The 27,144-nt window shown below is 38.9% G+C and overlaps 1 protein-coding gene across 7 annotated transcripts in view; it reads left to right on the forward strand.

The window, feature by feature from the left end:
- The window catches only part of PBRM1 (polybromo 1), an 85,445-nt gene that overhangs the window by 41,753 nt on the left and 16,548 nt on the right, over nt 1-27,144 (forward strand). For 6 of the 7 annotated variants that reach the window (XM_042453568.1, XM_042453570.1, XM_042453573.1 and 3 more), the window contains 9 exons: nt 3,231-3,388; nt 4,296-4,562; nt 4,996-5,141; nt 8,156-8,313; nt 9,509-9,692; nt 11,078-11,288; nt 14,039-14,240; nt 19,903-20,067; nt 25,050-25,196. In XM_042453568.1, the coding sequence (XP_042309502.1) occupies nt 3,231-3,388; nt 4,296-4,562; nt 4,996-5,141; nt 8,156-8,313; nt 9,509-9,692; nt 11,078-11,288; nt 14,039-14,240; nt 19,903-20,067; nt 25,050-25,196 (1,638 nt within the window). The remainder of the gene's footprint in view (nt 1-3,230; nt 3,389-4,295; nt 4,563-4,995; nt 5,142-8,155; nt 8,314-9,508; nt 9,693-11,077; nt 11,289-14,038; nt 14,241-19,902; nt 20,068-25,049; nt 25,197-27,144) is intronic. The other variant, XM_042453574.1, reaches the window with a different exon arrangement.

Here is a 27,144-nt window from a genome sequence, read left to right on the forward strand (position 1 = left end):
AGAGGCGGAGGGAAGAAGAAGATGAAGAAGGGGAGGAAACGATGAAGAGGGGAAGGGAATAAGAAAAGGAGGAGGAGAGATGGAAGGAAGAAGAAGGGAGGAAAAACGATGAAGAAGAAGGAAGAGGAGGAGGAAGAAGAAGAGGAAGAAGGGGAGGAAGGAAAAGGAGAGGAGGAGGAGGCCAGAAGGAGTAGGAGGAGAAAGAGGAAAGGCTCTTTCCCGTGCCTGGCTTTCTCCGCCGGCGAGGGGGAAGAGAGCCAGCCAGGGAAGGGAGTGGGGCCTCGCTGAAGCGAAGCCCCCAAACCTCTGCCTGGCTTTCTCCGTTGCCAGGGGAGGACAGCCCATGGAAGGGAATGGGGCCTCGCTTTCCCTGCCCCACTTCCCTCCGTGCGCGCGGCCTGCCACTGCCCCTACTGAGCCTTGGCTGGGCAGTGTTCAAGCCCTCGCCTGGAGGCGAGGAAGGCGAGAGCTGAGAGGAGTGGGGTTGGCGCCGAGCAGCCGCATTAGCGGCGCGGCAATGCCGGAGCGGGCCCCCAAACAGGGGATCAGGCACGGGTGGGGGCCCAACACCGGACCGTGGCGGAGGGGCGGCGGGGGCCCCCAAAACCGTGCTGTTTCACGGGGGGGGGGGCGTTGCTATGGCAACCCTAATTCATATCCATTAGAATTCTTAAAATTAGTTTATAGGTACTTAAGAATGTTTTCCATTATACAGTTATTAAATACTAAAATAAACTGTCTTCTTTTTAGGCGGACGACTGGCTGTATGGTTGTTGTTTTACAGACCAAATGAAACATTCCATCTTGCTACGAGAAAGTTTTTGGAGAAGGAAGTCTTTAAAAGTGTTATTACAACAAGGTTCCTGTGAGCAAAATTTTAGGAAAATTGTTGTGTCATGTTTGTTTAAGGTAACGAAGAAGAAACTAAATGTCTATTAAGCTGAAATTGATTTTTTATGCTGTAATTCATTATTTGTAAATCATGATTGAAAAGACTATGTGTTGAGCACAAAAAGATTAATATATTTGCCATAGATGTCTTTGTTGATATTTTATTATATTCCTCCCAACCCTGCCTTAAAATAGTGTACTTAGTGGTCAATGCTTATTTCACTTTGGAAGTGAAATGACTCCACCCATCTCACATAGGAGAGTTCTCTATATGTTTGGGTCCTATCTATACTCGACTATAAATCACCTCATGTATAAGTTGAGAGCACATTTTGGATTTTGATATGACTCATGGATTAATTTCCTTGTACTACAAAGGGATACAGATTGAGTATCCTTGTCTGGAATTTCAAAATCCAAAATACTCAAAATCGCCACATGTGTGGCTGAAATGTGACCCCCTTTGTCTTCTAAGTTTCAGTGCACACGACTTTGTTTCAACACAACATTATTAAAAAACTTTTGTATAAAATTAACTTCGGGCCTATGCATTTAATGTGTTTGTATACCAAACATAAATGAATTTCATGTTTATCTCTGGTTCCCATGTCCAAGATATCTCCTTATGTGTATGCAACTATTCCAAAATGCAAACTCTCCGCAGGCATTTCGTACTAAAAGAGACTTGACCTGTCATTTCCGAAGGAGTGTAAAAGGGGAAATTTTTGGAGAAGCCTGCTGCTGAAGCAGGTTTTTTGGATCTTGGTCCTTGTGTCCCTTCAAGTGTAGCTATGACCGGGTTACGGCATTTGTAATCATTACTTTAACGGGTTTTGTTCCTCAATTCCCAACATGATTTATGTTTTTATGTTGTTCGAGACTAATCATCACAATGGTTATTTCTTCTGCTGAACGGAGTTTTAAGCTATGTCAGAAAACTTTAGAGATGAAGATGTCTCTGTTTGTGACTCACGTTTTATTCTGCGAAACCAAAGTCTTTAAGAAGATTCAATTATGGACCTGCCCATTCGTTCTGTACGATTTGTCCCGCGAGATGTACCCTTGCCTGTGGTTCGTTGTGCTCAGTATTTGCTAATACTGACAAATTGATTGAAGAAAAACACATTTGAAACCTCCGAAGAAATCCAAGTGGTTGACAGTGTCCTTAGCCTTGAAAATGTTATATGAAGTTCCAGAGTTGCCTTCTTTAGTCATTCCTTTGACTTTTGTTTTTTCATGTTTAGATATGTAGTAGGTTTTAAAACTGTTTTATTGGTTTTTAGAAATGGATTAGCTGCTGCTTATCTCATCAAACATAAGAGGGTCTGATTTCTACGTGAATTCCCCCCATATGCATAGATTGTCACTATTAACTTCAAAATGAACAACACTCTGCTTCCACTCAAAACGAAAGACAGATTCAAGTTCAAAATAGATATTAAAATGATTCCTTGGCTTACCTAGGGTTGCCATAATTCTGGACCTCGAAACTGGGACAAGTGTAGGACAAAAGTAGGACAAAATTTTCAAATGTAGGACATATTTTGTAAAAATTGAGGACACGCAAAAAATGATGCTTTTTTAAAAAAAGTGTTAATATAAATGCATGTTTCTTAGGCATGATCAAAATGGAGGACATTTTGACGTTGTTCCTAGACAGATGGCAGAAATGGACTTCCCTTTCTGGCCAACCTGCCTCCCCCATTCCAAACAGCACATTTGGGCATTGAAGAGGAGGAAGAGTGGAAAAAGCAGAGGAGGAGGAAGAGGAGAAGAAGGAGGAGGAAGAAGAGGAGGAAGTAGAGAGGAAGAAGAAGGGGAGGAAGAGGGGAAGAAAAGGAGGAGGAGAAGAAGAGGAGGAAGTAGAGAGGAAGAAGAAGGGGCGGTCGAGGGCATGGCTTTGTCCGCCGGCGACGGAAGAAGCCAGGGAAGGGAATGGGGCCTCTCTTTCCCTGCCCCACTTCCCTCCGCACGCACGCACACGCGCCTGCCACTTGCCCCTACTGAGGCCTGGGCTGGGCAGTGTTCAAGCCCTTGCCTTGGAGGCGAGGAAGGCGAGCTGGAGGAGGAGGTGGGTTGGCGCCGCAGCAGCCGCATTAGCGGCAGCGGCAATGGCCGGAGCGGGCCCCCAAACAGGGGATCAGGCACGGGTGGGGGCCCAAACCGGACCGTGACCGGGAGGGGCCCCCCAAAACCGTGCTGGTCACGGGGGGGGGGGCGTGCTATGGCAACCCTAATTAAATATCCCATTAGAATTCTTAAAATTAGTTTATAGGTACTTAAGAATGTTTTCCATTATACAGTTATAAAATACTGAAAATAAACTGTCTTCTTTTTAGGGGAGAAATGGCTGTATGGTTGCTGGTTTTACAGACCAAATGAAACATTCCATCTTGCTACGAGAAAGTTTTTGGAGAAGGAAGTCTTTAAAAGTGATTATTACAACAAGGTTCCTGTGAGCAAAATTTTAGGAAAATGTGTTGTCATGTTTGTTAAGGTAAGAAGAAACTAAATGTACTATTAAGCTGAAATTGATTTTATGCTGTAATCATTATTTGTAAATAATGATTGAAAAGACTATGTTGAGCACAAAAAGATTAATATTATATTGCCATAGATGTCTTGTTTGATATTTTATTATATTCCTCCCAACATGCCTTAAAATAGTGTACTTAAGTGGTCAAATGCTTATTTCACTTTGGAAGTGAAATGACTCCACCCATCTCACAAATAGGAGAATGTTCTCTATATTGTTTGGGTACTATATATACTCGACTATAAATCAACCTCATGTATAAGTTGAGAGCACATTTTGGATTTTGATATGACTCATGGATAATTTCCTTGTACTACAAAGGGATACAGATTGAGTATCCTTGTCTGGAATTTCAAAATCCAAAATACTCCAAAATCGCCACATGTGTGGCTGAAATAGTGACCCCCTTTGTCTTCTAATGTTCAGTGCACACAGACTTTGTTTCAAACACAACATTATTAAAAATATTATGTATAAAATTAACTTCGGGCTATGCATATAATGTGTATACAAAACATAAATGAATTTCATGTTTATACTTGGTTCCCATGTCCAAGATATCTCATTATGTGTATGCAAATATTCCAAAATGCAAAACTCTCCGCAGGCATTTCAGATAAAAGAGACTTGACCTGTATTTCCGAAGTAGTGAAAAGGGAAAATTTTTGGAGGAAACAGGGTCTGCTGCTAGAAGAAGGTTTTTGGATCTTGGTCATTGTGTCCTTCAAAGTGTAGCTAATGAACGGGTAAAGGCATGTAATCATTATAATTAAAACGGGTTTTGTTCCATCAAATGCCAAACAATGATTTATGTGTTTATGTGGTTCAGAGACTAATCATCAAATGGTTATTTCATTCTGCTGAACAGGAGTATTTTAAGCTATGTCCAGAAAACTTTAGAGATGAAGATGTCTATGTTTGTGAATCACGTTATTCTGCGAAAACAAAGTCCTTTAAGAAGATTAAATTATGGACCATGCCAATTAGTTCTGTACGATTTGTCCCGCGAGATGTACCCTTGCCTGTGGTTCGTGTTGCATCAGTATTTGCTAATACTGACAAAATTGATGAAGAAAAACACATTGAAACATCCGAAGAAATCAAAGTGGGTGACAGTGTCCTTAGCCTTGAAAAGGTATATGAAGTTCCAGAGTTGCCTTTTAGTCATTCCTTTGACTTTTGTTTTCATGTTTAGATAGGTTAGTAAGGTTTTAAAACTGTTTTATTGGTTTAGAAATGGATAGCTGCTGCTTCTATCTCATCAAAGATAAGAGGGTCTGATTTCTACGTGAATCTCCCATATGCATAGATTGTCACATTAATTACAATGACAACACTCTGCCTCACTCAAAACGAAAGGAAAATTCTGCATGTGCTGGAGTCACATAGAAGTCTGTGATTCTGTAGGTATACATGAGTTCCAGCATACTCAAGTATCTTCTTGATGGAGGATGAGTTACAGCAAGCATATGGGTTTTTTGGGTGGTTTTTTTGTTAATAAATGAAATAGTTTTCTTTAATTGTAATGCATAACTTTTTCTGATTTTGAAATTTGCATTTCTTCACAGGATAAAGAAGATGTTCCAGTAGAAATGCCAAATGGAGAACCAGGTTGTCACTATTATGAACAGCTTTGTTACAATGATATGTGGCTGAAGGTTGGGGATTGTGTCTTCATAAAATCACATGGTTTAGTCCGACCACGAGTTGGCAGGTATGGTGTGTGAGTATGTGTGAGAAAGAGAGATGCAAGAAAATCATAGAATCGTAGAGTTGGAAGAGACCACTAGGGCCATCCAGTCCAACCCCCTGCCATGCAGGAAATCCAAATCAAAGCATCCCTGACAGATGGCCATCCAGCCTCTGTTTAAAGACCTCCAAGGAAGGAGACTCTATCACCCTCCGAGGGAGTGCATTTCACTGTCGAACAGCCCTTACTGTCAGGAAGTTCCTCCTAATGTTGAGGTGGAATCTCTTTTCCTTCAGCTTGCATCCATTGTTCCGAGTCCTGTTCTCTGGAGCAGCAGAAAACAAGCTTGCTCCCTCTTCAACATGACATCCTTTCAAATATTTAAACAGGGCTATCATATCACTTCTTAACCTTCTTTTCTCCAGGCTAAACATCTCCAGCTCCCTAAGGCGTTCCTCATAGGACATGGTTTCCAGACCCTTCACCATTTTAGTCTCCCTCCTTTGGACACACTCCAGTTTCTCAATGTCCTTTCTGAATTGTGGCACCCAGAACTGGACACAATATTCTAGGTGGGGCCTGACCAAAGCAGAATACAGTGGCACTATTACTTCTCTTGATCTAGACACTATACTTCTGTTGATGCAGCCTAAAATTGCATTGGCCTTTTTAGCTGCCGCATCACACTGTTCACTCACGTTCAACTTGTGGTCTACTTGGACTCCTAGATCCCTTTCACATGTAGTTTCATTCAGCCAGGTGGCACCCATCCTATATCTGTGCATTTTATTTTTCCGCCCTAAGTGCAGTACCTTACATTTCTCCGTGTTGAATTTCGTTTTGTTAGCTTTGGCCCAGCTTTCTAGTCTATTCAGGTCTTTTTGGATCTTGATCCTGTCCTCTGGGGTATTAGCTATTCCTCCTAATTTGGTGTCATCTGCACATTTGATAAGTATGCTCCCAATTCTGTCATCCAGGTCATTGATAAAGATGTTGAATAGCACTGGGCCCAGGACAGAGCCCTGTGGGAGCCCATTGGTCACTTCTCTCCAGGCTCAAAAGGAGCCATTGTTGAGCACCCTTTGGGTTCGGCCAGTCAAGCAGTTACAAATCCACGTAACAGTTACCTTGTCTAGTCCACATTTTACAAGCTTGTTTGCAAGAACGTCATGGGAAACCTTGTCAAAGGCCTTACTGAAATCAAGATATACTATATCCACAGCATTCCCTTCATCTACCAAGCTGGTAATTTTATCAAAGAAAGAGATTAGATTTGTCTGGCATGACTTGTTTCTCTGAAACCCATGTTGAGTTTTTGTGATTATGGAATTGCCTTCTAGATGTTCACAGACTCTTTGTTTAATGATCTGCTCCAGAATCTTTCCTGGTATTGATTTCAGACTAACTGGACGATAATTGTTGGGATCCTCTTTTTTCCCCTTTTTGAAGATGGGGACAACGTTTGCCCTCCGCCAGTCTGCTGGGATCTCTACTGTTTTCCAGGAGTTTTCAAAGATTATTGCCAATGGCTCCGATATTACATTTGCCAGTTCTTTTAATACCCTTGGATGGAGTTCATCTGGTCCCGGAGACTTAAATTCATTTAGATTAATAAGGTGTTCCTCTACTATCTCTTTACTTATTCTGTGCTGAAATTCCCCTATTCTGTCCTCTGCTCCATTATCCTCAGGTTGAGCACCCTTTTCTTTTTCTGAGAAGACTGAGGCAAAGAAGGTGTTGAGTAATTCTGCCTTTTCTCTGTCTTCTGTTAACATTTTGCCATCCTCTCGACGCAGTGGCCCTACCGTTTCCTTCTTCTTCCTCTTGCTGCGGACATATCCAAAAAAGCCCTTTTTGTTGTTCTTAACCTCTCTAGCAAGTCTGAGTTCATTCTGCGCTTTAGCTTTTCTGACTTTACCCGTACACATGCCTGCTATTTCTTTGAATTCCTCTTTGGTGATTTCCCCCTTTTTCCATTTCTTATACATGTTCCATTTCAAGCTTAGCTCGGTAGAGAGTTCCTTAGTCATCCATCCTGGTTTCTTGAGACACCTCCCATTTTTCTTTTTCACTGGAACTGTTTGAAATTATGCCTTCACTATCTCCCTTTTGAGAAAGTCCCATCCGTCCTGAACTCCTTTATCTTTTAGTATTTCTGACCATGGAATCGCCCTCAATACTTCTCTAAGTTTACTGAAATCCGCTCTCCTAAAATCTAGAATCTGTGTTTGACTATGCCTGGCTTCTTCTTTCCACTGTATTACAAACTCCAGGAGAACATGGTCACTTCCACCTAAGGATCCCACCACTTGCACCCCATTAACCAAGTCATCCTTGTTGGTTAGGATCAGATCTAAAATAGCTGACCCCCTTGTTGCCTCTTCCACCTTTTGGACCATGAAATTGTCTTCCAGGCAAGTGAGGAATTTGCTAGACCTTGAGGATTTTGCTGAATTTGACATCCAGCAAATATCAGGATAGTTGAAGTCACCCATCACTACTACATCTCTCCTTTCTGACTGTGTGGTCATCTGTTCTAGAAAGATATCATCCAATTCCTCAGTCTGATTTGGGGGTCTGTAGTAGACTCCCACCATAACATCCTTGTTGTTTCCCTCCCCTTTAATTTTTATCCAGATGCTCTCCACCTGGCTTCCAGGATTGATGTCCTGGATCTCTTCACTGGTGTAAATATCTCTGACATATAGTGCTATTCCTCCTCCTTTCCTGTTTGGCCTATTCTCTTTAAAAGGTTATACCCCTCTATTTCCACATTCCAATCATGAGACTCATCCCACCAGGTTTCAGTGATGCCTATTATATCATATTTGCTTTGTTGTACTAGGAGTTCGACTGTAGTTATGTATCCATATGTTATGCAACTATAAGTTCAATAGCTGTCTCAAAACTTTCAAGTATAAAAGCAGATGATGAATAAAACCGCAATAGAATAAAGTAATTGAAGCTAAATGTTAATATTTGGACTCATACCTTGCCTTGCCATACTTGGAAGCAATTATTTGTCTTGTGTTTTTCAGAATAGAAAAAATGTGGGTAAGAGATGGAGCTGCGTATTTCTTTGGTCCAATCTTTATACACCCAGAGGAAACTGAACATGAACCAACTAAAATGTTCTACAAGAAGGAAGTATTTTTGAGTAATCTGGAAGAAACCTGCCCCATGACATGCATTTTGGGTAACAACAATGTTGATCTCATTTGCTGTTTTCTGTATTTTGAGTTCTAAATTTAAAATGTCATACACTTTATTTTTGTATCCTTACTCTTTTAATGATTTATCTTTTTTTATCTTAAAAGTTGAAGTACTGTGTATACTCAACTATAAGTGGAGAAATTTAAGCCCCAAAATTGACCCTAAAATTTTGGGTAGACTTATGTAAGGGTCAATACATCAGTAGTGCTTAGGTCCTAAAGCAAGCAAGCATGATGCCCCAATCTCCATTGAACACCAGTTCCTTCCCCCTCCAGTCCATTTTGCTTCCTATCAGAAAAACTCCCCATTTAAATCCACTTGCTTCTCTCTCTGGTCTGTTTTGCAAGACCTGGCTTCCTATCAAAAAACCTCTCCATTTAAAATAATCTCTCCAGTCCCTTTTGCAAGACCTTGCTTCCTATGAAAAAAACTCTCCATTTAAAACCATTTGCTTCTGTCTCCAGTCCATTTTACAAGACCTTGCTTCCTATGGAAACAACTCTCCATATAAATCCACTTGCTTCCTTCCTTAGTCTGGCATTAAAACACCTCCTCCAGCATATTAGAATCGGTTGGGAGAGGTCCAGAGAAGGAGAAGGAGGGGACCCCCCCCCCATGTAAGGCGAAAAACGTGTATGCTCGAGCCCCATTGAATATAATGTGGCTTGTACTCGTGGCACGGACAGCGTGTGTGCTGCGGGCGCGTGCACCATTCATTCTTTTCTTGCGCGGCTTCAGCATAAGCTGAAAGCCACGTGTAGTATGCCCACATATGGCGTGGGCACACTGTATATTGAACTGGTGAATTGATTTCATTCATATGGAATGAAATCAGTTGTGAAAAATGAACCTATATTTGTCATAGAAATTATTGTTGTCCCAATATGTATAGCAGATGTGATTTGTATCAGTGTCAGACCATTCCATTTGGCGTTCACTGAACTTGATATACAGTAGGTATTTGCTGATTTTCATAGAGATTGTATGTTCCCTTTAGAAGCCTGTAATCATGCAACATACAGGATCATTGCTTGAATGGGGCTCATGGGCATCAGTGTTGTCTGTATGTAATGGGTCAGTATTTTGTTGTGAACATTTTTAAAAACTTAAATCTGGAGACTTGTAAAATTTCTTGGTAAAGTGAAGAAAATGCATCTGTCTATTCTTTTCTCCTGCAGGAAAATGTGCGGTTCTGTCTTTCAAAGACTTCCTTTCCTGTAGACCAACAGAGATTCATGAAAATGATGTTCTCCTCTGTGAAAGTCGCTATAATGAAAGTGACAAACAGATGAAGAAATTTAAGGGGCTAAAACGATTTTCCCTGTCTGCAAAAGTAGTAGATGATGAAATTTATTATTTTAGGTAAAGTATGTTTTGAGTTTGAAAAACACTTTTAAAAAATCAAAAATCACAGAAATGTTGTCCATTTGAACTGATAATAGGGAGGGGGGAATCCCTTTTTAAAAATTTGATAGTACACCTGTCCCTCCATATTCGCTAGGTTTAGGGGCACAAGACCCCTGTGAATATGGAAAAACCACAAATAACAAAAACATCACTTTTTACCTGAGAGGACCTTCTAGTAATCTCTAGGTCCTCCAGTGCAACTCTGTGGTCAATGTCTGACAGACACTGACCATAGAACTGCACCGGAGGAGCTACACATTCTCTTTAGGAATCTCTAGGTCTTTCAGTGCAACTTTTAGTTAACATTGACCACAGGGTTGCACTGGAGGACCTAGATATTCCTAGAGAGAACATATTAATCAAATCTGCAAATAATCAAATCCACAAATATGGAGGGATGAGTATATTAACTGCTACATACTCCAGTCCTTTGAAATCTGTTTTCTAAGCCTAAAGTTATTAAAAGGCAATGTATCCTCAAAGAATCATCTTGAACCTTCAGAAATAGCAGTTTTGTACTTAAGGTTATGGCATATATGTCAATATTATTTTATAAATAATGTAACAAATCATATCATTAGTTCATCAGTCTAAGTGTGGTGCTTTTGGAATGGCAGTGATTTTCCAGGACTACAATTTCCCAGCTCTAGCAGAGATCTGTTAACTGAAAATGCAGGGATTTTCGGGCATATAATCCATGTGCCTTGTTATTGGACCACCTCTTTATGTTTTATATATAAAATAATTAAGATAAAGACAGCAACAGATTTTTCATTTTGAGCAAGATGTTTTCATTGACCACATATAATTGTAAGTTTTGATAATTCGGGTTTATGTTCAAAGGAACTTGCAAAGGAAGAGAGAATCATATAATAGAAAACCACTTGGAGGGGGATACAAGATTTTTTACATGGCTGAAAGAATAGATTTCTCTGAGATAGCTTAAGCAAGGAGCTGACGAGAATGACATCCCACTTTTGAAAATATTTATGTTTCTTATCATTAGATAAATTAATTTTTGCACTAATCATATTTAGATGTAGTTCTGAGCTCTGTAAAGCCATTCCATTCTGTTCAGTCTATAACAGTATGAAAAACTATTACAGCTCAAAAACCCAGAGTGTCTTGTAGCACCTTAAAACATCATTTATTTTTTACTATTTATTAGGGCGTGGACTACAGCCTTTGCTTACACAAAAATGGTATATGTGAGGAAGCTTAACTGTGAAGTCAGAGGAAAATGGAAAAGCAAAAGTACTGTAATATATAGCTTCAATTATGTAATTAAAACCCCACTTACTCCAAAATAAATATAATGTGTCATGACATTTGCATTTTAGGAAGCCCATAGTTCCTCAGAAGGAGCCATCTCCACTTCTAGAAAAAAAGATTCAGCAGCTAGAAGCAAAATTTGCTGAATTAGAAGGAGGTGAGGAAGAGATAGAAGAGATTGGGGAAGAGGAAGGTGAAGTCATAGAAACACCAGCAATGCCACAGCTTCCACCTCCACTCACTAATGAACTGGATATAATGCCATATACTCCACCCCAGGTAACATTATTTCCATATTTACATTGGTAATACTTTCCTCCTCTTCATTTTTCTTTGTGTAATATATGAATTATTTTCACTACAGCAAACATATATGTATTAACTCCACATGCTATCAGTGATGTAGGCTTTCTGGAAAAAAATCTAAGTGGAAATTTTTCCAATGCTCTAAATAATGTTTTCTGATTTACTATGAATAGTTTAAACATGTTCAAATGCATTCAAACATTTGGCAATTATTTTATTGGAATATTGGATCTAGATGATGCATCCCACACAGAAACCCCTGAAGCTGGGAGGCCACCACCTGATCCAGAATCTTGCCCATGAATGGAATGTTAGAGACTGGCTGATAGTTATCTAGAATGGTGGCATCCAGGGAGGTCTTTTTCAGTAACAGCATCACCACAGCTTGCTTTAGGCAGGACGGAAATCTGCCTTGTTGCAGTGAAGGATTCACCACTACCTTTACCCACTCAACCAATCCCCCTGGCTGCAATCATAGAATCATAGAGTTGGAAGAGATCACAAGGGCTGTCCAGTCCAACCCCCTTCCATGCAGGAAATTACAAGAAGCCAGGAAGGGCAAGGATCTAGTATGCACACTGTGGCCCTCACGTCTCCAAAAATCCTGTCCACATCCTCAGGCTGCACAAATTGAAACGTATCCAATAACACAGGCAAGCAGGTGCCAAGATTACATCCATTGGACCTGTGTCAACAACAGCATCCAAGTCAGAATGGATCTGAGTGATTTTTTCTGTAAAGTGTCTTGCAAATTCTTCACAGCGAGCTGTTGAGTAGTCTTCAATTTCTTCTTGTAGGCCAGAGTGTAAAAGGCCCCTGGCTACTCAAGACAGCTCTGCTGGATGACACTATGCAGACACAGTGGTGGCAGAGAAGTATAGTTTCTCCGCTGCCACCATCGCCATGGTATAGACCTTCCAATGGGCTTTAGCTCATGTTTGGTTGGACTCGCTCTGAGTCTTCTGCCATCGTCACCCTAGTCTCCATCCTACACATTGTATCACTGCCAGCTCCCTAGTGAACTAGGGGGCATGTTTGGCTCCACTTTATTTGAGGGGATGCTTAGGGGCAATCGTGTTCACCGCCCTGACTGTTTCTCTATGTGTAGTTCGGGACATGCATGTACTCCTAGCTGCTTCCCCCAGAGGCCAAAGAAACATGCACACAACAGCACACGCATCCCCATGCGGCAATGGCTGCTTCCTCTGGAACTGTCTATGCTAACTAACAAAAACTATTGAATCTGTTTGTACTGAAATAGATCCTCCTTCTGCCTCTGACCTTACAATAGCTGAGACATTGGAATCTAGTTTTCATTCAGCAACAATTAGAAATAGAAGATTTAGTCTCAGAAGGAACTACTGATGCTGAGTATTTTGAGGGGCTATGGAACAGGAGATAGGAGCCAGTCCTGACAGGACTGCTTCCCCTCCTAATCAACCAGTCCGTGCTGCAGCAATAGTAGCTCCAGTTTCTTTCACAGTGCTCTTAGACCCAAGAGAGAATGCATATGTACTACAACCTCTTGCAGTGCCATTTTGAAAACCATGTTATGGCTTTCATAAGTCTGGTGCAGTGCCTTTTTCAATGCCCATGCCCTTGTTTGATCAGAATATGTGGCTTCAGCAGATTTTCTCTATGGTGGCATAGGAGCCGAAAGGAATAAACCAACCTTCTCCCATTGGTCATAGTGCCTGTAAAAGTCTCAAACATGATCCAGCCCTCTCCTTAGCAGTAGAAAAATGGCTAACAAGCAGATAAACAGCCTGCCCTATCATTACAGTCTTTGGTAGCTGAGAACTTATCTGATGAGAACTCAGCCTCTTTACCTGGAGCAAGCACTTTACACTCTTGTGCTATTCAGGATTCAAAGGATGTCTTCTTCTCCTCTGGCTGAGACTGGCACATTGGAGGACTTACCATGAAGGTCATACTTGCCTGGGAGGAAGAGCCATCCAGCCTCACCTTGGGTGGCAAGACCTTAATTCCTTTCATGAATATGGGGAGTCTATTCTTTTCTGTGTCTTGGCTTGTAAAGGAACTGAAGCAGGAGGAGATGAAGACCCTTGGAGGTTCATTTTAAGTAATGAGGGCCTGTTACAGACTGCCAAAATAAAGCTGCTTCGGGTCTCTTTGGAGGTATGCTGTTTAAATGATGCATGCATCCTAAGAATCTGAAAGCTGCACCAAAGCTGCACTCCAGTGCTCCGGACTCTTAGGACCCATGCATCATTTAAATAGCATACAGTGGATCCTTGTTATACGCTGGGGTTTGGTTCCAAGATCCCCCGTGTATAACAAAATCCGTATATGCTCAAGTCCCATTAAGTATAATGACATAGCAAAATGGTGTCCCTAATAAAAAATGGAACATCAAGGTAAATTTATACTTTTTGGGAACATTTTCAAACCGTGTATGCTTAAATCCGTGTATAAAAAATCCGTGTATAAGAAGGACCGACTGTACCTCCAAAGAGTCCCGAAGCAGCTTTATTTTGGCAGTCTGTAACAGGCCGAGATATCTTGCTTAGCCTGAACAGTGACAGGAATTAACCCAGTAATGGATGGTTCCTTCTCTTTGTCAAGAATGGATCTTCACGGTAGGCCCTCCAATGTGCCAGTCTTCATTTTTTAACTTCCTATGTATTTATGACTATAATATCTTATATAAACAAATGTTTATTCCTCTGTTGACCGCAACATCATATCTTTTCCCCCCAAAGTCCACTCCAAAGTCTTCTAAAAGCAGCGTAAAGAAGGAAGGATCAAAAAGGAAGATCAATATGAGTGGTTATATTCTATTTAGTAGTGAGATGAGAGCTGTTATTAAAGCTCAGCACCCAGACTATTCTTTTGGAGAGCTCAGCAGACTTGTTGGAACAGAGTGGAGAAACTTGGAAGCCACCAAGAAAGCAGAATATGAAGGTAAACCAAAACTGGAATTGTGTAAAGCCTTTCCACTTTTTCCTTACAGAAAAGATCCTATGTCCTTTGGGAACTAGTGAGTTGCATTTCTGACTTGAAAGCTTCAGATATCTGAGTGATCATATCCTGGATTCTGTCTTGTAGCACACTAAGCAAATTGCTGTCGCAGGTCAAGTCTGCAGCAGCAATTATTTGAGGTCTAGGAAAGAAGGAGGCAGGGCCCTGGAAGGATGGTAAACTAAAGGAGTCAAATAGGAAGGTTGGAAGAGGAATAAACTGAGAAGACCAAAGATGAAGTGAAAAAACAAGGAGAATAGCAAGGAGGGATGGTGAACATAACCAATTATTGCAGGGAGGGTAAAGTATAAAGCCCATACCTTCATTTGAAGTAACCAGCTGAAATATAGAAGGCCTCTATTAAATGTAAAAAGAATAAATCAATTCAGCATTACTAAATTATTACAATACATAGTGAAGAGGAAAAATGGGGTGTCTGTAGAGTGAAAAAACTGAGAAAGTTCAAGGGGAAATTGGGGAAAGATTAATGAAGAACCAGAAAAAGCACCTTAGCTTATTTTTATTTTACATTTATAACCTGCTTTTTACTGAAATATGCCCATGATATCGAACTTCAGTATTTAACTACCTAATTAATAAGCTGAAATACATTTCTGCTGAGCAGTTACAAATATTTTTATTTATTACCTAAAACTGGATTTCGGCTTGGTGAAATTCAACCTTGTGTTTCATTTATTGAGCGTTGGGGCATATCCATTTCTGTTTCCTCACACAGAATAATCACAGTTATCCCGTTCAAATAGTGTAAGAATAGTGTAGGTTTATTTTTAACCATTGGTATCTTTAATATGAACTTGATGCATTTTTATTAAAACATGCAGGTATTATAGGAATCTTATTTCTAACAATATATTTTCCTAATTCTGTGTGCTAATTTCAAGATTTATTGTTGTTGCAACAACAGAAGAGAAATTTTAGGAGTAAATATTACTTCTGAATATGAAACCAAGTCATTTAAAATATGTTTATGGCCAGGTTGAACACTGTCATTAGTTGTGTTATTTCATCCCCCCCCCCCCCTTTTTTTTTTTTTTTTTTTACTGCAGCCTTAAATTAACTCTATATTTTCATTTTTGATCCTGGAATTTGGTTCATTTGGTATTTTTTTCACATAGTTTTTTCCTTTGTTTAATAAAAGTAAAGACAATGTGTCTTTGACATGTTTCAGTGGCATAAATATTGGTTTCCACCCAAACATTCTGAAGTATATTCATATCCATTGTGATTATGGCTTTTTTCTTTCCCTTGAGAATATGCTATAGTATTGTAATACTGCACATAAAATAACGTATGACAGTTAACATTTTTTATATATTACATTGTGGTTTAACTTGATTACACCCTTGTAGTGAATGCTTGGATTATCCCTCCATGCTATTCATAGAATTGATTGGATCCAGATTTAGACATACCTAAAATTGAGCAATAGCAATAAATAGCTAACAGAAATTCCACTGATTTCATTGGGCATACTCAAACTATGGAGATTATCAGATGGGAGGAAAGCCAGGAGTAAAAGACATACTCACAGCATAATCGTATGATCGTGCTGAAGATTTTCAGTCGATGTCACACTCATCCAGGACTTATCCCATGAAGATCCAGAAATGCTCCAGCAACAAACCATTCACAGGGAAGTCCCTGGAATGGTTTAGTTGCAGGAACATTCCTGGATCTTCACGCGATAAGTCCTGGATGAGCACGATGTGTCTGAAAATTGTCTGCACGATTATGCCAGGAGTATGCCTTTTACTCCCTGCTCCCCCCCATCTGATAATCTCTTATGACTAAGCCCGGATCCTGCCCTATATTCTCAAACTGACATTTTTTTCAGCCATGTATACCATATATACTTGTGTAAAATTTTAGAAATTTTAGCCAAAAGAATTAACCCCAAAAACCTGGGTCAACTTCTCCTCGAGTCAGTGTAAATACATAAAAAAGTTTGGGAAGAGGAAGAGCAGGAGGGATGAGAGCCTTCAAGTCTTGTGCCCCTCTTGAGCACCTTTTGCACAAGACACCCCAGGGATCCAACCCCACCATTTGAGAACCACTGGAATCAGACATTTCTACGTCTTTGTCAGCTTTTCTGTGTTAAAATCAGATAAAGTTACCATGTTAAAGTTAAAGGTTGTAACCACTGAGGTCAATATATACATGGGTTTGTACAGAAACTGTTTGGATGCTGATGGTAGGCCAAGTCTTTGTTTTATGCCTTTTATTACAAATAGAATTGTTTATAGAAACGAAACCATTTCTATAAATGGCTGCATTAAAATGGGAATTCATTATCTTTTCTTAAATGAATACTCTGGCCTGTTACAGACTGCCAAAATAAAGCTGCTTCGGATCTCTTTGGAGATATGCTATTTAAATGATGCATGCATCCTAAGAATCCGGAAGCTGCACCAAAAGCTGCACTCCGGTGCTTAGGAATGGAGTGTGGCTTTGGTGCGACCTCCGGACTCTTAGGACCCATGCATCATTTAAATAGCATACCTCCAAAGAGACTCGAAGCAGCTTTATTTTGGCAGTCTGTAACAGGCCTATAGAAGTCAAGCATCAGTAAGTGTTTTATATTTTAGTAAGTAATAAGCTATGAACATGGATTTTGATAAATTATTGAATCTTAACAACTGATAATTCAGAAATCTGAGTCCTTTTGTGTAAAGTACTATACAGACATGTGCTGTGTTTGACAAACGTTGCTGCTAAGCAGATTAATTAGAGTATATATAATATATCCAAGATGAGAGTGTGTTAATCTTTATTATATGAACCTGTTGATACGGAAGTTAAGGTTCATTATGTCTTTAACATTTCACTCTAACCAGGCTCTGGTCTTATATTTTTGGATTTCTCTTTGTCAAGAATGGATCTTGCTGAATTTAACAGTGAAACTGCAAGGCTCAGCTCCTGGGTCTGCTCACTGTTCTTGAATTGTTCTGTTAATATAGGCCTGTTACAGACTGACCAAAATAAAGCTGCTTCGAGTCACTTTGGAGGTATGGTATTTCAATGATGCATGCGTCCTAAGAGTCCAAAAGCCGCACCAAAGCCACACTCCGGTCCTAAGGACTAGAGTGCAGCTTTGGTGTGGCTTTTGGACTCTTAGGACTCATGCATCATTGAAATACCATACCTCCAAAGTGACTCGAAGCAGCTTTATTTTGGCCTGTCTGTAACAGGCCATAGTATGTTTTTGTCCAGTTGTCTGCTATCTAGCACAAACCTTGTATAGTGAAATCATTGCTCAAATGTTGGCTATTCTTTTGCCTGTCATAGACCAAATTCAGTTCTTCAGAATTCACATGGTAAAAGAAAATTGAGTGAGAATATTATAAGAGTTGCTTAAGTGTAGAGTTTTATTTTAAACCTATCATTAAATAATAAAGAAGCAGACTTTCTTAATTTTTCATACTTAAAATAGCAGATGATAGCCTTTTAAGCTTCTTGGTTTTTTTAGGATATTCTGTTCTGACACCAATTAAAAATTGTATACCTAAAACAACAGAGAAAGAAGAATCTTTAATCTATTTTAAATTGGTAATTGTAGATTATTCCTTGTTTCGTATGTTTTTTTCTGCCTATGAAGGTTTCATAACTGGGTGATTTTTTTTCTCCTGTTAGGCCTGGTACAGACCACCCCACAAGGGCGGTCTGCTAGCGCCTGGTTTTCCGCCGGGGGGAAACACAGCAGACAAACCATGGGGCTTCCCGCTGGCAGAAAAAGAACCCACAAAAAGCAGGTTCTTTTTGTGCTGCGTTTGTGACGCCCGAGTGCGCCAATGGAGCATTTGTGACGTCACAAGCGCAGAGCGATGTGCAGACGCTATGCGTCCGTCATGTCGTAATGGCAGCACCCGTGTAGACAGGGTGTCGCCATTTTGCTGCCACCAGTACGTACTAAGTTTAGGGAGTGTGTGCATGGTGCGTGCTCTCTAACCCTACTGATGATGATGCCATGCCACATTTTGCCCATCTGTACCAGGCCATACTTAGTCCTGCCTATAATTTCATATACCCTGAAAGATGGGATTTTGTTGCTATCATAAATCAGAAGAAATGCAGAGAAAACTCCAAACCTTTTCTTGTTTGTGTGTAATATAGAAACAGTACTTTCAGTAATTTAGGACATTTTGAAATTATTTATTTAAAAAAAGTTCCCTGCTAGGACATGCATTTTTCATCTATTATCTTTGAATTAACAGACTAGGGTGTTATATTTGCTGCATAGTTTTTTTCCTAAGAGTTTTGGATGAGACAGAGCAAAATGAAATATAACAGCTAGCATCCTGAACAGGCATTTTTAGTAATACCTTTATAGATACAGATATTGCTGTCTGTCAGATTTGTTAACATTTAACACTAACCTTAGTTTCTTGGTAATCATTAGAAGCTCATTTAGGACTTTAGAAATTATGAAATGAATGAAAGGCTGTTACATGAAATGCTTTGGACCAGCAGTGTTTTGGATTTGGGAGATTTTCAGATTTTGGAAAGTGTGTGTACATCAGAAATCAACAGCATCACTATCTCAGCTACCTACAGTGGTACCCCGGGATACGAAATCACCGCGTTACGAAATTTCCGGGATACGAAAAAATTAGATAGGAAAAAACTGTTCCGGGTTACGTTTTTTTTTTTTCGGCTAACGAAAAAATTTTTTGGTGCTTTTCGGCGCTTTTTCGCACGAAATCGCGGCTTCCAGCGCTAGCGGCTATGGCTTTTTCGGGTTGCGAAATCTTTCGGGTTACGAATGGCGCCGCGGAACGAATTAAATTCGTTACCCGGGGTACCACTGTATGTGGAAAGTTTTGGATTTTTGAGTATTTCGGCTTTTTGGAATTGAGGAATTATTTTATATTATATTAAATATGTGGATAATGCTGTTCAGGTCACTTATCCCTGGAAGGCCTATGAATTTACATAGAATGAATCTAGAACTAATAGGTTTTTGGTTGCTGCTTTAAGGTTTAGTGTCATTTACCTTAAATATCATGTATTGCTGCCATAAATGTAATGGACAACAAACACAAGAGAAAATATGCCAATTTGGTTTGGTATTGCTTTAGTGCTTAAGAGTTACTGTTTGTTTGGTAGTGCTGGTGTTGCATGTGTGTACATATAAATTTATCATTTGTGATCTCAGAAATAGACTTTGACATACCCACACTCACTTACTGTGCTACAGAAAAGTTTCTTTAATTTGAGGCATCAGCTCCTTGAGCCTCTGCATCCCACCCTATGCCATTCAGGAGAGTCCTGTAATCCTCTGGAGAAACATTTGGAGGCTGCAGAAAGCTGCTGGGGTAAGAAAGGGACAAGAAAGTCTTCTGTGAGCTTACTTCCTCTCATGGTTCTTTGGATCCAAGCCCATATTTCTTCAAATCTTTAAATCATATTTAACTTTTTTTGTTGAGAGTCACATAAAAATCAAAATTGTATGCTGTGTTAATTAAAAATTGCCTGAAGTTTTTTTTTAAATCCCACATTAGCCTAAATTTGTGCCGTGGTTTGACTAGTCCTTTTTCAGTGATCAGAGGTTAAAAAAGAGAACTGAATGTCTAAAATACTTTTGCAGAGCGGGCAGCTAAGGTTGCTGAGCAGCAGGAGAGAGAACGAGCAGCACAGCAACAGCAGCAGAATTCCTCCCCCCGGGCAGGCACTCCTGTTGGGGCTCTTATGGGGGTGGTGCCGCCACCAACACCAATGGGGATGCTCAACCCGCAGTTGACACCTGTTGCAGGTAAAAACAATCAGGGGATTCTGACCATTTCCCACCTTCATCTATTTTAACAGCCTCTTTCATAATTCTAAACACTATACTTGGGTCAGTTTTTGTCATCCAAGGGGGCGTGGAAAACAGTCTATGAAACATTACTTCATTAAGTTCAACTTCAAAACGCCCTGATTTTGAGGACAGATTATGCCCTCTTCAGTAGAGATTACATCCCTTAATCATAAGCATTCCACCTTATCCTAATTAAGCCTCTGGCAGCATCTTTCCTATTCAGCCAATTTATACGAAGTTTGCCTTGTATTTTATTTGTTAACTATGCTTCCTTTGAATGCTTCAAAATCAAAAAACCTTGAAAAGACTGAGTGACTGTGCACCTGATGTAGTTGCCTCTAATATGACAAAATTTATGCCATAACTAAATTTGTTAGTCTTTAACATAACATTGCACAAGACATTTGATTTTCTCATGTGGCATACCAACAGAATTGTCAGGCTCTTGTATCATGCTCATGTATTTTTGGTGACTAATTAATACTGTAAGAAAAAGTAATAAAAACACCTTAATTTGAGGCTAGGTTTGTAGAATTTACACTTAGGAAAACTGGTCTTAGTTATTAGTTGAATTGATCCAAGAACTGAAATGCAATATCATTGGCTGTCCTATCCCAAGAGGACTGGTGTTCAACAGCACCCCCTCCATATCGTGTTGCAAACTACTTTTGTAACTATTTTAACATTTCAAAAAGGAACAATGTGGTTCAAACATAATCCTAAATGATGGCTTAGTATTGCATGTGCAAGTCCAAAATTGGGTATTCAACTTTCCATTTCAAGCGTATTTTGAAGGAAGAGTTTAATTTAGAAATTTTCACTTCCATTTTCATTTAACTATGATTTATCACAGTATGTAAGTTGTGAAACTGTGGATAATATTAATTATGATTTAGGGCAACTTGCCAACTGCAAACTGTGACTTAGAATTTTTACTTTTTCAGTGAAAGATCCACAATTTGTCCTAAAGCTGGATTTCATAATAAGCCAGAGATGTTTCTGATAAGCTTGTCACAACTATGCCACAACTATGCCATAAGCAAAGAACGATGGGGAATTTGTCAGCCTAGGAGTTTGTTCTGGAAAACCATTGCAGTGTTATGATCAAATAAGGCCAATATGTGTTATGACCTCTTGGTCTTTTGTTTAAAAGACAGTTTCTTTGAAAATCTAAGCCTTGCATGTGGCTTAAGCATTTTTTGCATCCAGCCACTCTGTACTGAAACTTCCATGAAGCCATTTTTTAGGATAAGAATTATCTAGGTGATCATGACATAAACTGACTTTTCAGTTAGCGTTCCCCTCTCTTAAAAATATCCAACTTAATTTTTTGTGTTCTGCTTTCTCAACATGTGTTGTAAAACCATGCCTTTCATAACACCTATCTGAAGAATATCTCATTTCAAGAAAAGTGTTTTTTGGGTCCATTTCTTTATGCTCTGACTGGTCTCTTGGTTCTTGAGATCTATATAGTAAAATCTCTCTAAGTGCACTTTGAAAACCATACTATATGTATACTGTTTTTGTGGGAAGTCATCAACTGATGTGGGTCAGAAAGCTTCTTTTACACGCATAACTAAAATATAATTCTTATGTTTCAGTAGGCCTGTCATTTCCTTTTGTTTTTGTCACATAATCTTAAAAAATAGAAATCTTCAGTTCTAATAGAAATTTTTTTCTTGTTTGGAAGCATCTACATTTTAAAGTAAAAGTCAACAACTAGTACATTCTTGCAGATTTATTTGCACCATATCTGAACATGCAAATAATGTTAGGAAAGCAGGGAAAACATGTTTTGTTAGTTCCAGAGTTCTGAAGATTAAGTTCTCTGGAATACAGCACTTGCAAATTTTGACTTCACTCTTCCCTTCCATGCATGACTGCAGGAACATGTACTATATATACACACATACAGCTACTCCAAAGAGTTGAGAGACCACCTGAAACATCATGGGAAGTGGTGCAAAGTGATTAAAGGGAGGAGGAGATAAACAGACAAACTCCCCCTTCCTCTGTAGAGATATCATTTTAAGATCCAACATTCTCTCTTTAATTGTGATGGAAATTGGTTTCATTAATTAGTGGGTAAACATATTTCATGCAGCCAGTTCTGTCCTTTGATCAGCTGTTTTTTGGCTAAGAGAGTGAACTGAGAGTCAGGAAATCACCAGTTCAGATCTGCTGCCAACCATAAAGTCACAGGGTGGCCATTGGCAAGCCATGAGCCTATTCTGCATATGTACATAATAATATTAGCCGAGTGTTCAGAGCTCCTCTAAAGATTACTGATGCATTTGTGACATGCTTTGAACACTAGAAAGGTACAACCTCAACATAATATCATGGTTGGCATCATCATGGCAATGTTGATCACAAAAATCACAATGTTATTTCCTGATAGTTCAGTGTGAGACATAATTTACAGTAGAATATACGCAATTAAATTAATGTATTTTAAACAGCCTGACACTTTGGTTGTTGTTGAAAATTTGAACTTGGGTTTGTCAGGACTATTGAGTAATCTATCCCAATAAATTTAATTGTGTTATAGCCGCTTCATTTGTGAGGGTTATTTCTCAATTTTTTAAAAGGCAAATTTTATCTTTATAGTTTAACGTATATAATCAACTATAAGTCGACCTCACGTATAAGTTGAGGTCAGGTTTTGGGGCCAAAATTATGGATTTTGCCATGACCCGTGGATATGTTGAGGGTAAAGCTTGGAGGCTCCTTTAGTGTGTGTATGTGTGCATACAGCAAGGGAGACTCTAATTGAGGCTGTTTGTTTAAATTTTGGTTTCAGCCTTGACCCAGACAGCGAGGGCCAGTAGAGGCAGGAGAGGGTCTCTGTTTGTTTGTTTAAAAGTAATTAATCACTCAGGACTCTTTCTGCTTGGCTCAAGAGAAATAGAAACTCTTTTCCTATCTCATGGGGAAATCTGAAAGAACTGTTAGCACATTACCATACTGACCCATAAATAAGTCAACCTGGGATTTTGGAGTCAAATTTTGGGCAAAAACTTTTAGACTTCTAGATGACTATATACGGTATGTAGAATCCAGATGCCTGCTTTGCCATAAAAAGAACGCAAGAAGTAATTCTATGCCCTATAAGAAAGCAGTAACATTTTACTGACATATACTTTTATAGTATAACCCTGTGCTTGTCCCATAATGTCTACACCTGGCTACGGAATCAGTTTAGCTAGGATCTTTTTCACACTATGCTTATATTGAATTCACATACCTAGCTTAAAATCATAGCAAACACACAATAAATTTACCCATTCCAGGCTTGTTTTCCTCCGATAGGTATGTCAAAATCGGTAAAAAATAGTTGCCCAAAGTGATCCATGATACTGATTGCAGTCATGGAGATGATAATTGTAACTGTCATGTAGTTGATAGAATAATATGTTTGATTTCTGACCCCCATTTGAAGCCATGAAAGCATCGTTTGAACACAGCTTCCCCCTCTCAATTTCTCTTAAGACACTGTCTTTAGTTCTCCATTATTCCTCTTCCTCCATTATTCCTCTTCTCTTAACCAACCTGGAAGACAATAATCCTCATATTCTTTGTAGGAATCCATAGAGGCAGTCCCAGTTCTATTCCCCTTCTGTCATATCTCCCAGTATATTCTTTGTGATAATTATTTCCTGTTAATTATTTCTCTACCCCACCTAACCATATTTGTTATTCCACTTGTGTACCTATTATAATTTTTCTTCCTTTTAGCATTTTTTATATACCCTAATACTTTCCATTCTGTTCAGGTTAGCCCTTCTCCTTACACCAATCCCCATTTTCTTATCACTTCCCTTTCCCTTCAAGAGTCATCCCATCATTTTACATTTATTTCCTCAAGATCAGGGCTGTAGAGACTCCTCTATTTTCCTACTTGCTGACTCCAACTTTTTCATAAATGGTAAATATGTATTACTTAGTAATGATAAATCTATTGTAGTAAAATGGTAGCACAAGGTATTTTATCATTGCTGTGTGGATCAATAGGCTACTCAGTTTAATAGAATATAAAATATATTTTATTAAATTTATGAACAAGAAAACTTTCCTAAATTAAGTTTTTATTTGGAAACCTACATTGGAGTCAGTACATTTATACCAATGCTGACCTCACCCAAAATTGCTTCTGATTCCACATCCCACCTCAAAATACCCCCAAACCTTCCCCCACACAAATCCTTATTTTCTTTTCAGGCAACTGTTCTTTATCCCCTTGTTCAAGAGATATATCCACTTTGTTTTCTACCCAAAACAATGTGTGATAATTTGTTTAATTCCTATAATTTGTAAAAATAATCACCCTTTGAAGAAAGTGAATTGTACTGTGAAAAACACAGCTTTTTGGCATTGTTTATATAACAGCATAGTAACTTACTTATAATTTTAGAAAACTGTAAGAAATTATAATTGTGCACTTCATTTTCTTTGCTGAAAACATTAGTGTCTTACATAAAATGAAATTTATATGTTATAACAGTCTGGTGTTAATGAGAAGTGAGGCAGAATAATGTTTGCATTAATTTCCCTTGAATAAGTTTAGTAGAAATAATTAAACAAATCGAATGTTTCATTTTTTAAAAAATAATATTTTGTGTTAGGTTACATTACTGTTCTACAACTTTGAATGTGCATGTTAACAATGTCATATAAGTTCATATGACTGACAACATTTTGCATTTGCTTGCAGTAATAACCATTGAATGATGCCAAATGTCCAATTTGTTTCCTCCTAAAAAATGCCAACAGTCTAAATACTAATCTGTTCCAAATGCCCTATTTGGCATTTTTACAACACACTAATGTGTATGGCAATATTTGAAAATGCTTATGTGTGGATAGTGCATGTGATTACTATTTTGATCATTTTGCATGTCATTGATGCATGTTTGAAATTTGTTGTGTTCTTCAAGGCATGATAGGTGGCTATCCACCAGTGCTGCCACCTTTACAGGGCCCAGTTGATGGCATTGTTAGCATGGGTAGCATGCCACCACTTCACCCTGGGGTGCCTCCACCCCATCAACTTCCACCAGGCATGCCAGGCATACCAACGCCGGGTAAGAATGACCTCCTGATTCATTCATTCATTCATTCATTCATTCATTCATTCATTATCTTGCCTTTCTTATCTCTTTCTCCATTTAACCAAATACTATAAGAAAGAATTGCATCTTGTGCATTAATAGCTTAATTTCTTGACTTGTCCTGAACGTCTCAGGTATGGCTAGCTATTTTAATATGCAAAGTGCATGGAGAAACCAAACATACTGACATATTAAATATGTTGGCAAAGCAACCAGTATAGTCAATCCAGCAGCAAAGGTGTTGACTAATAAAACATGAGAATGTCTTTTTTAAAAATGTGTCAAATGGACTTAAGTTGCCCACTGATGTGGAATACTGAAGACATGTACTGTCCAGTCTTTCTGGAAATCTAGAAAGTCATGTTATTTATTTAAACTGAACTCTGTCTGAAAATAACTCACTCCTGCATGCAAGTCTGAATCTTTACATCACTATGCTCTTTCTTTCAAACCTTATACACTATTAGTTCAGGTGTATATGCCCTGATTACAAATGGCTTTGTTTGACAGCAGATCATTTAAAAATTACAGCTAAATATATGATTAAAATGACAAAAGTATTTTAAACTAAAGTGTCAGTCAAGATAATACGGGTTAGTAGAATGTTTTAAGGCTTATTCTTTAATGTTGAGATCAACATTAGAATAAGCCCACATAGTTAAAATTAATGTGTGTCTTGAGATATGCTTCCATATGACTACAGTGGACAGAACATTAATCAGTTACATCTGATTATTTCATATACATGTTTGCTTCTAATTCTTGAAAAATCCTTTTTATAAAAGGTTGTTTAAAAAAACCCCACTTATTACCATCTATTAAAATCTGTTATACTGATGCTAATATTTTTCCTCTTTTACATAAAATACTCCTTTTCCGCATTGATTGGATAAGTTCAACTTTGGACTGAAGCTGCTATAGTGTGCCTGGTCTTTTTCAGAATACGCATTCCAGAAAGGGTTTCCCGGAAATCCTATTGAACATGAGCAATTGTATGCAATTTGTTTTAACAAAAAAGCCTGTTCCATAACTGCTTCTTACTTTGTAATCAAGAAGAACCAATTGATTACTGGTAACTGGTTGTTCAAGTGATCGTTTGCGAATTTACACATATCAAGTGCTTCAGCAGAACCTGTAGGAAGCTTCTAAGAGCTAAGTACAGTAACATCCAAAACCCATAAAACAGCAGTTTCTTTATTGGGCCAACCAAAATGCACGAAATACATGAAGCAAGTTTTCAAAGCTTCACTGGCTTATTCGTCAGGAAAAGGTGTTAAAAATCATACAGAAGTAAAAATATGATGATGTTACAGTCACATTTTGTCATCTTGTTGTTGTTCTCAGGTTAAGATGGTATGGCAGGGAGACTCCCAGAGTCCACATGGCCAGAAGGAATGGCCCCCGCCTGCATGGATATGTCTTCCATATCATTTTAACCTGATGCTTTGTGTTGCTAAGGAATTGAGGGAAAGAGTGAGTACCCCAACACATGTTCATTCTACCCTTGTCTAGAAGTTTCTGACAGGTTTTGTGCAGGCACAAAATGAGCTATATGTGTGAATCACAGAGGCCACAAGGAGGATTCTGACTGTATGTAATGGGATATAGATTATATTCCCTGCTAAGGGCAGTTTGTATATTAAATACAAACTCTCTAAAACCACGCACCAGACTCAATCCAGGAGATCATGGCCCTAAGCTTGCAGAGTGGTTGGCGACAGAAAAGTTTGGCGATGTCTCATTTGTCTGGTTACCATGAGTCAAGGTCGACTCAAAGGCAGCTGACAGCATCTAAAGCATACCAAAATTTAATGTTTAAAATGTAATTAATACCAATGCCCTATTAAAAACCCTTTAAAACTACAACAACAACAACAACAACAACAACAACATTCCATTCTTACAAGCATGATTGAATAAT

This window comes from Sceloporus undulatus, chromosome 2 (assembly GCF_019175285.1).
Source record: "Sceloporus undulatus isolate JIND9_A2432 ecotype Alabama chromosome 2, SceUnd_v1.1, whole genome shotgun sequence".
NCBI classification, from domain to species: domain Eukaryota; kingdom Metazoa; phylum Chordata; class Lepidosauria; order Squamata; family Phrynosomatidae; genus Sceloporus; species Sceloporus undulatus.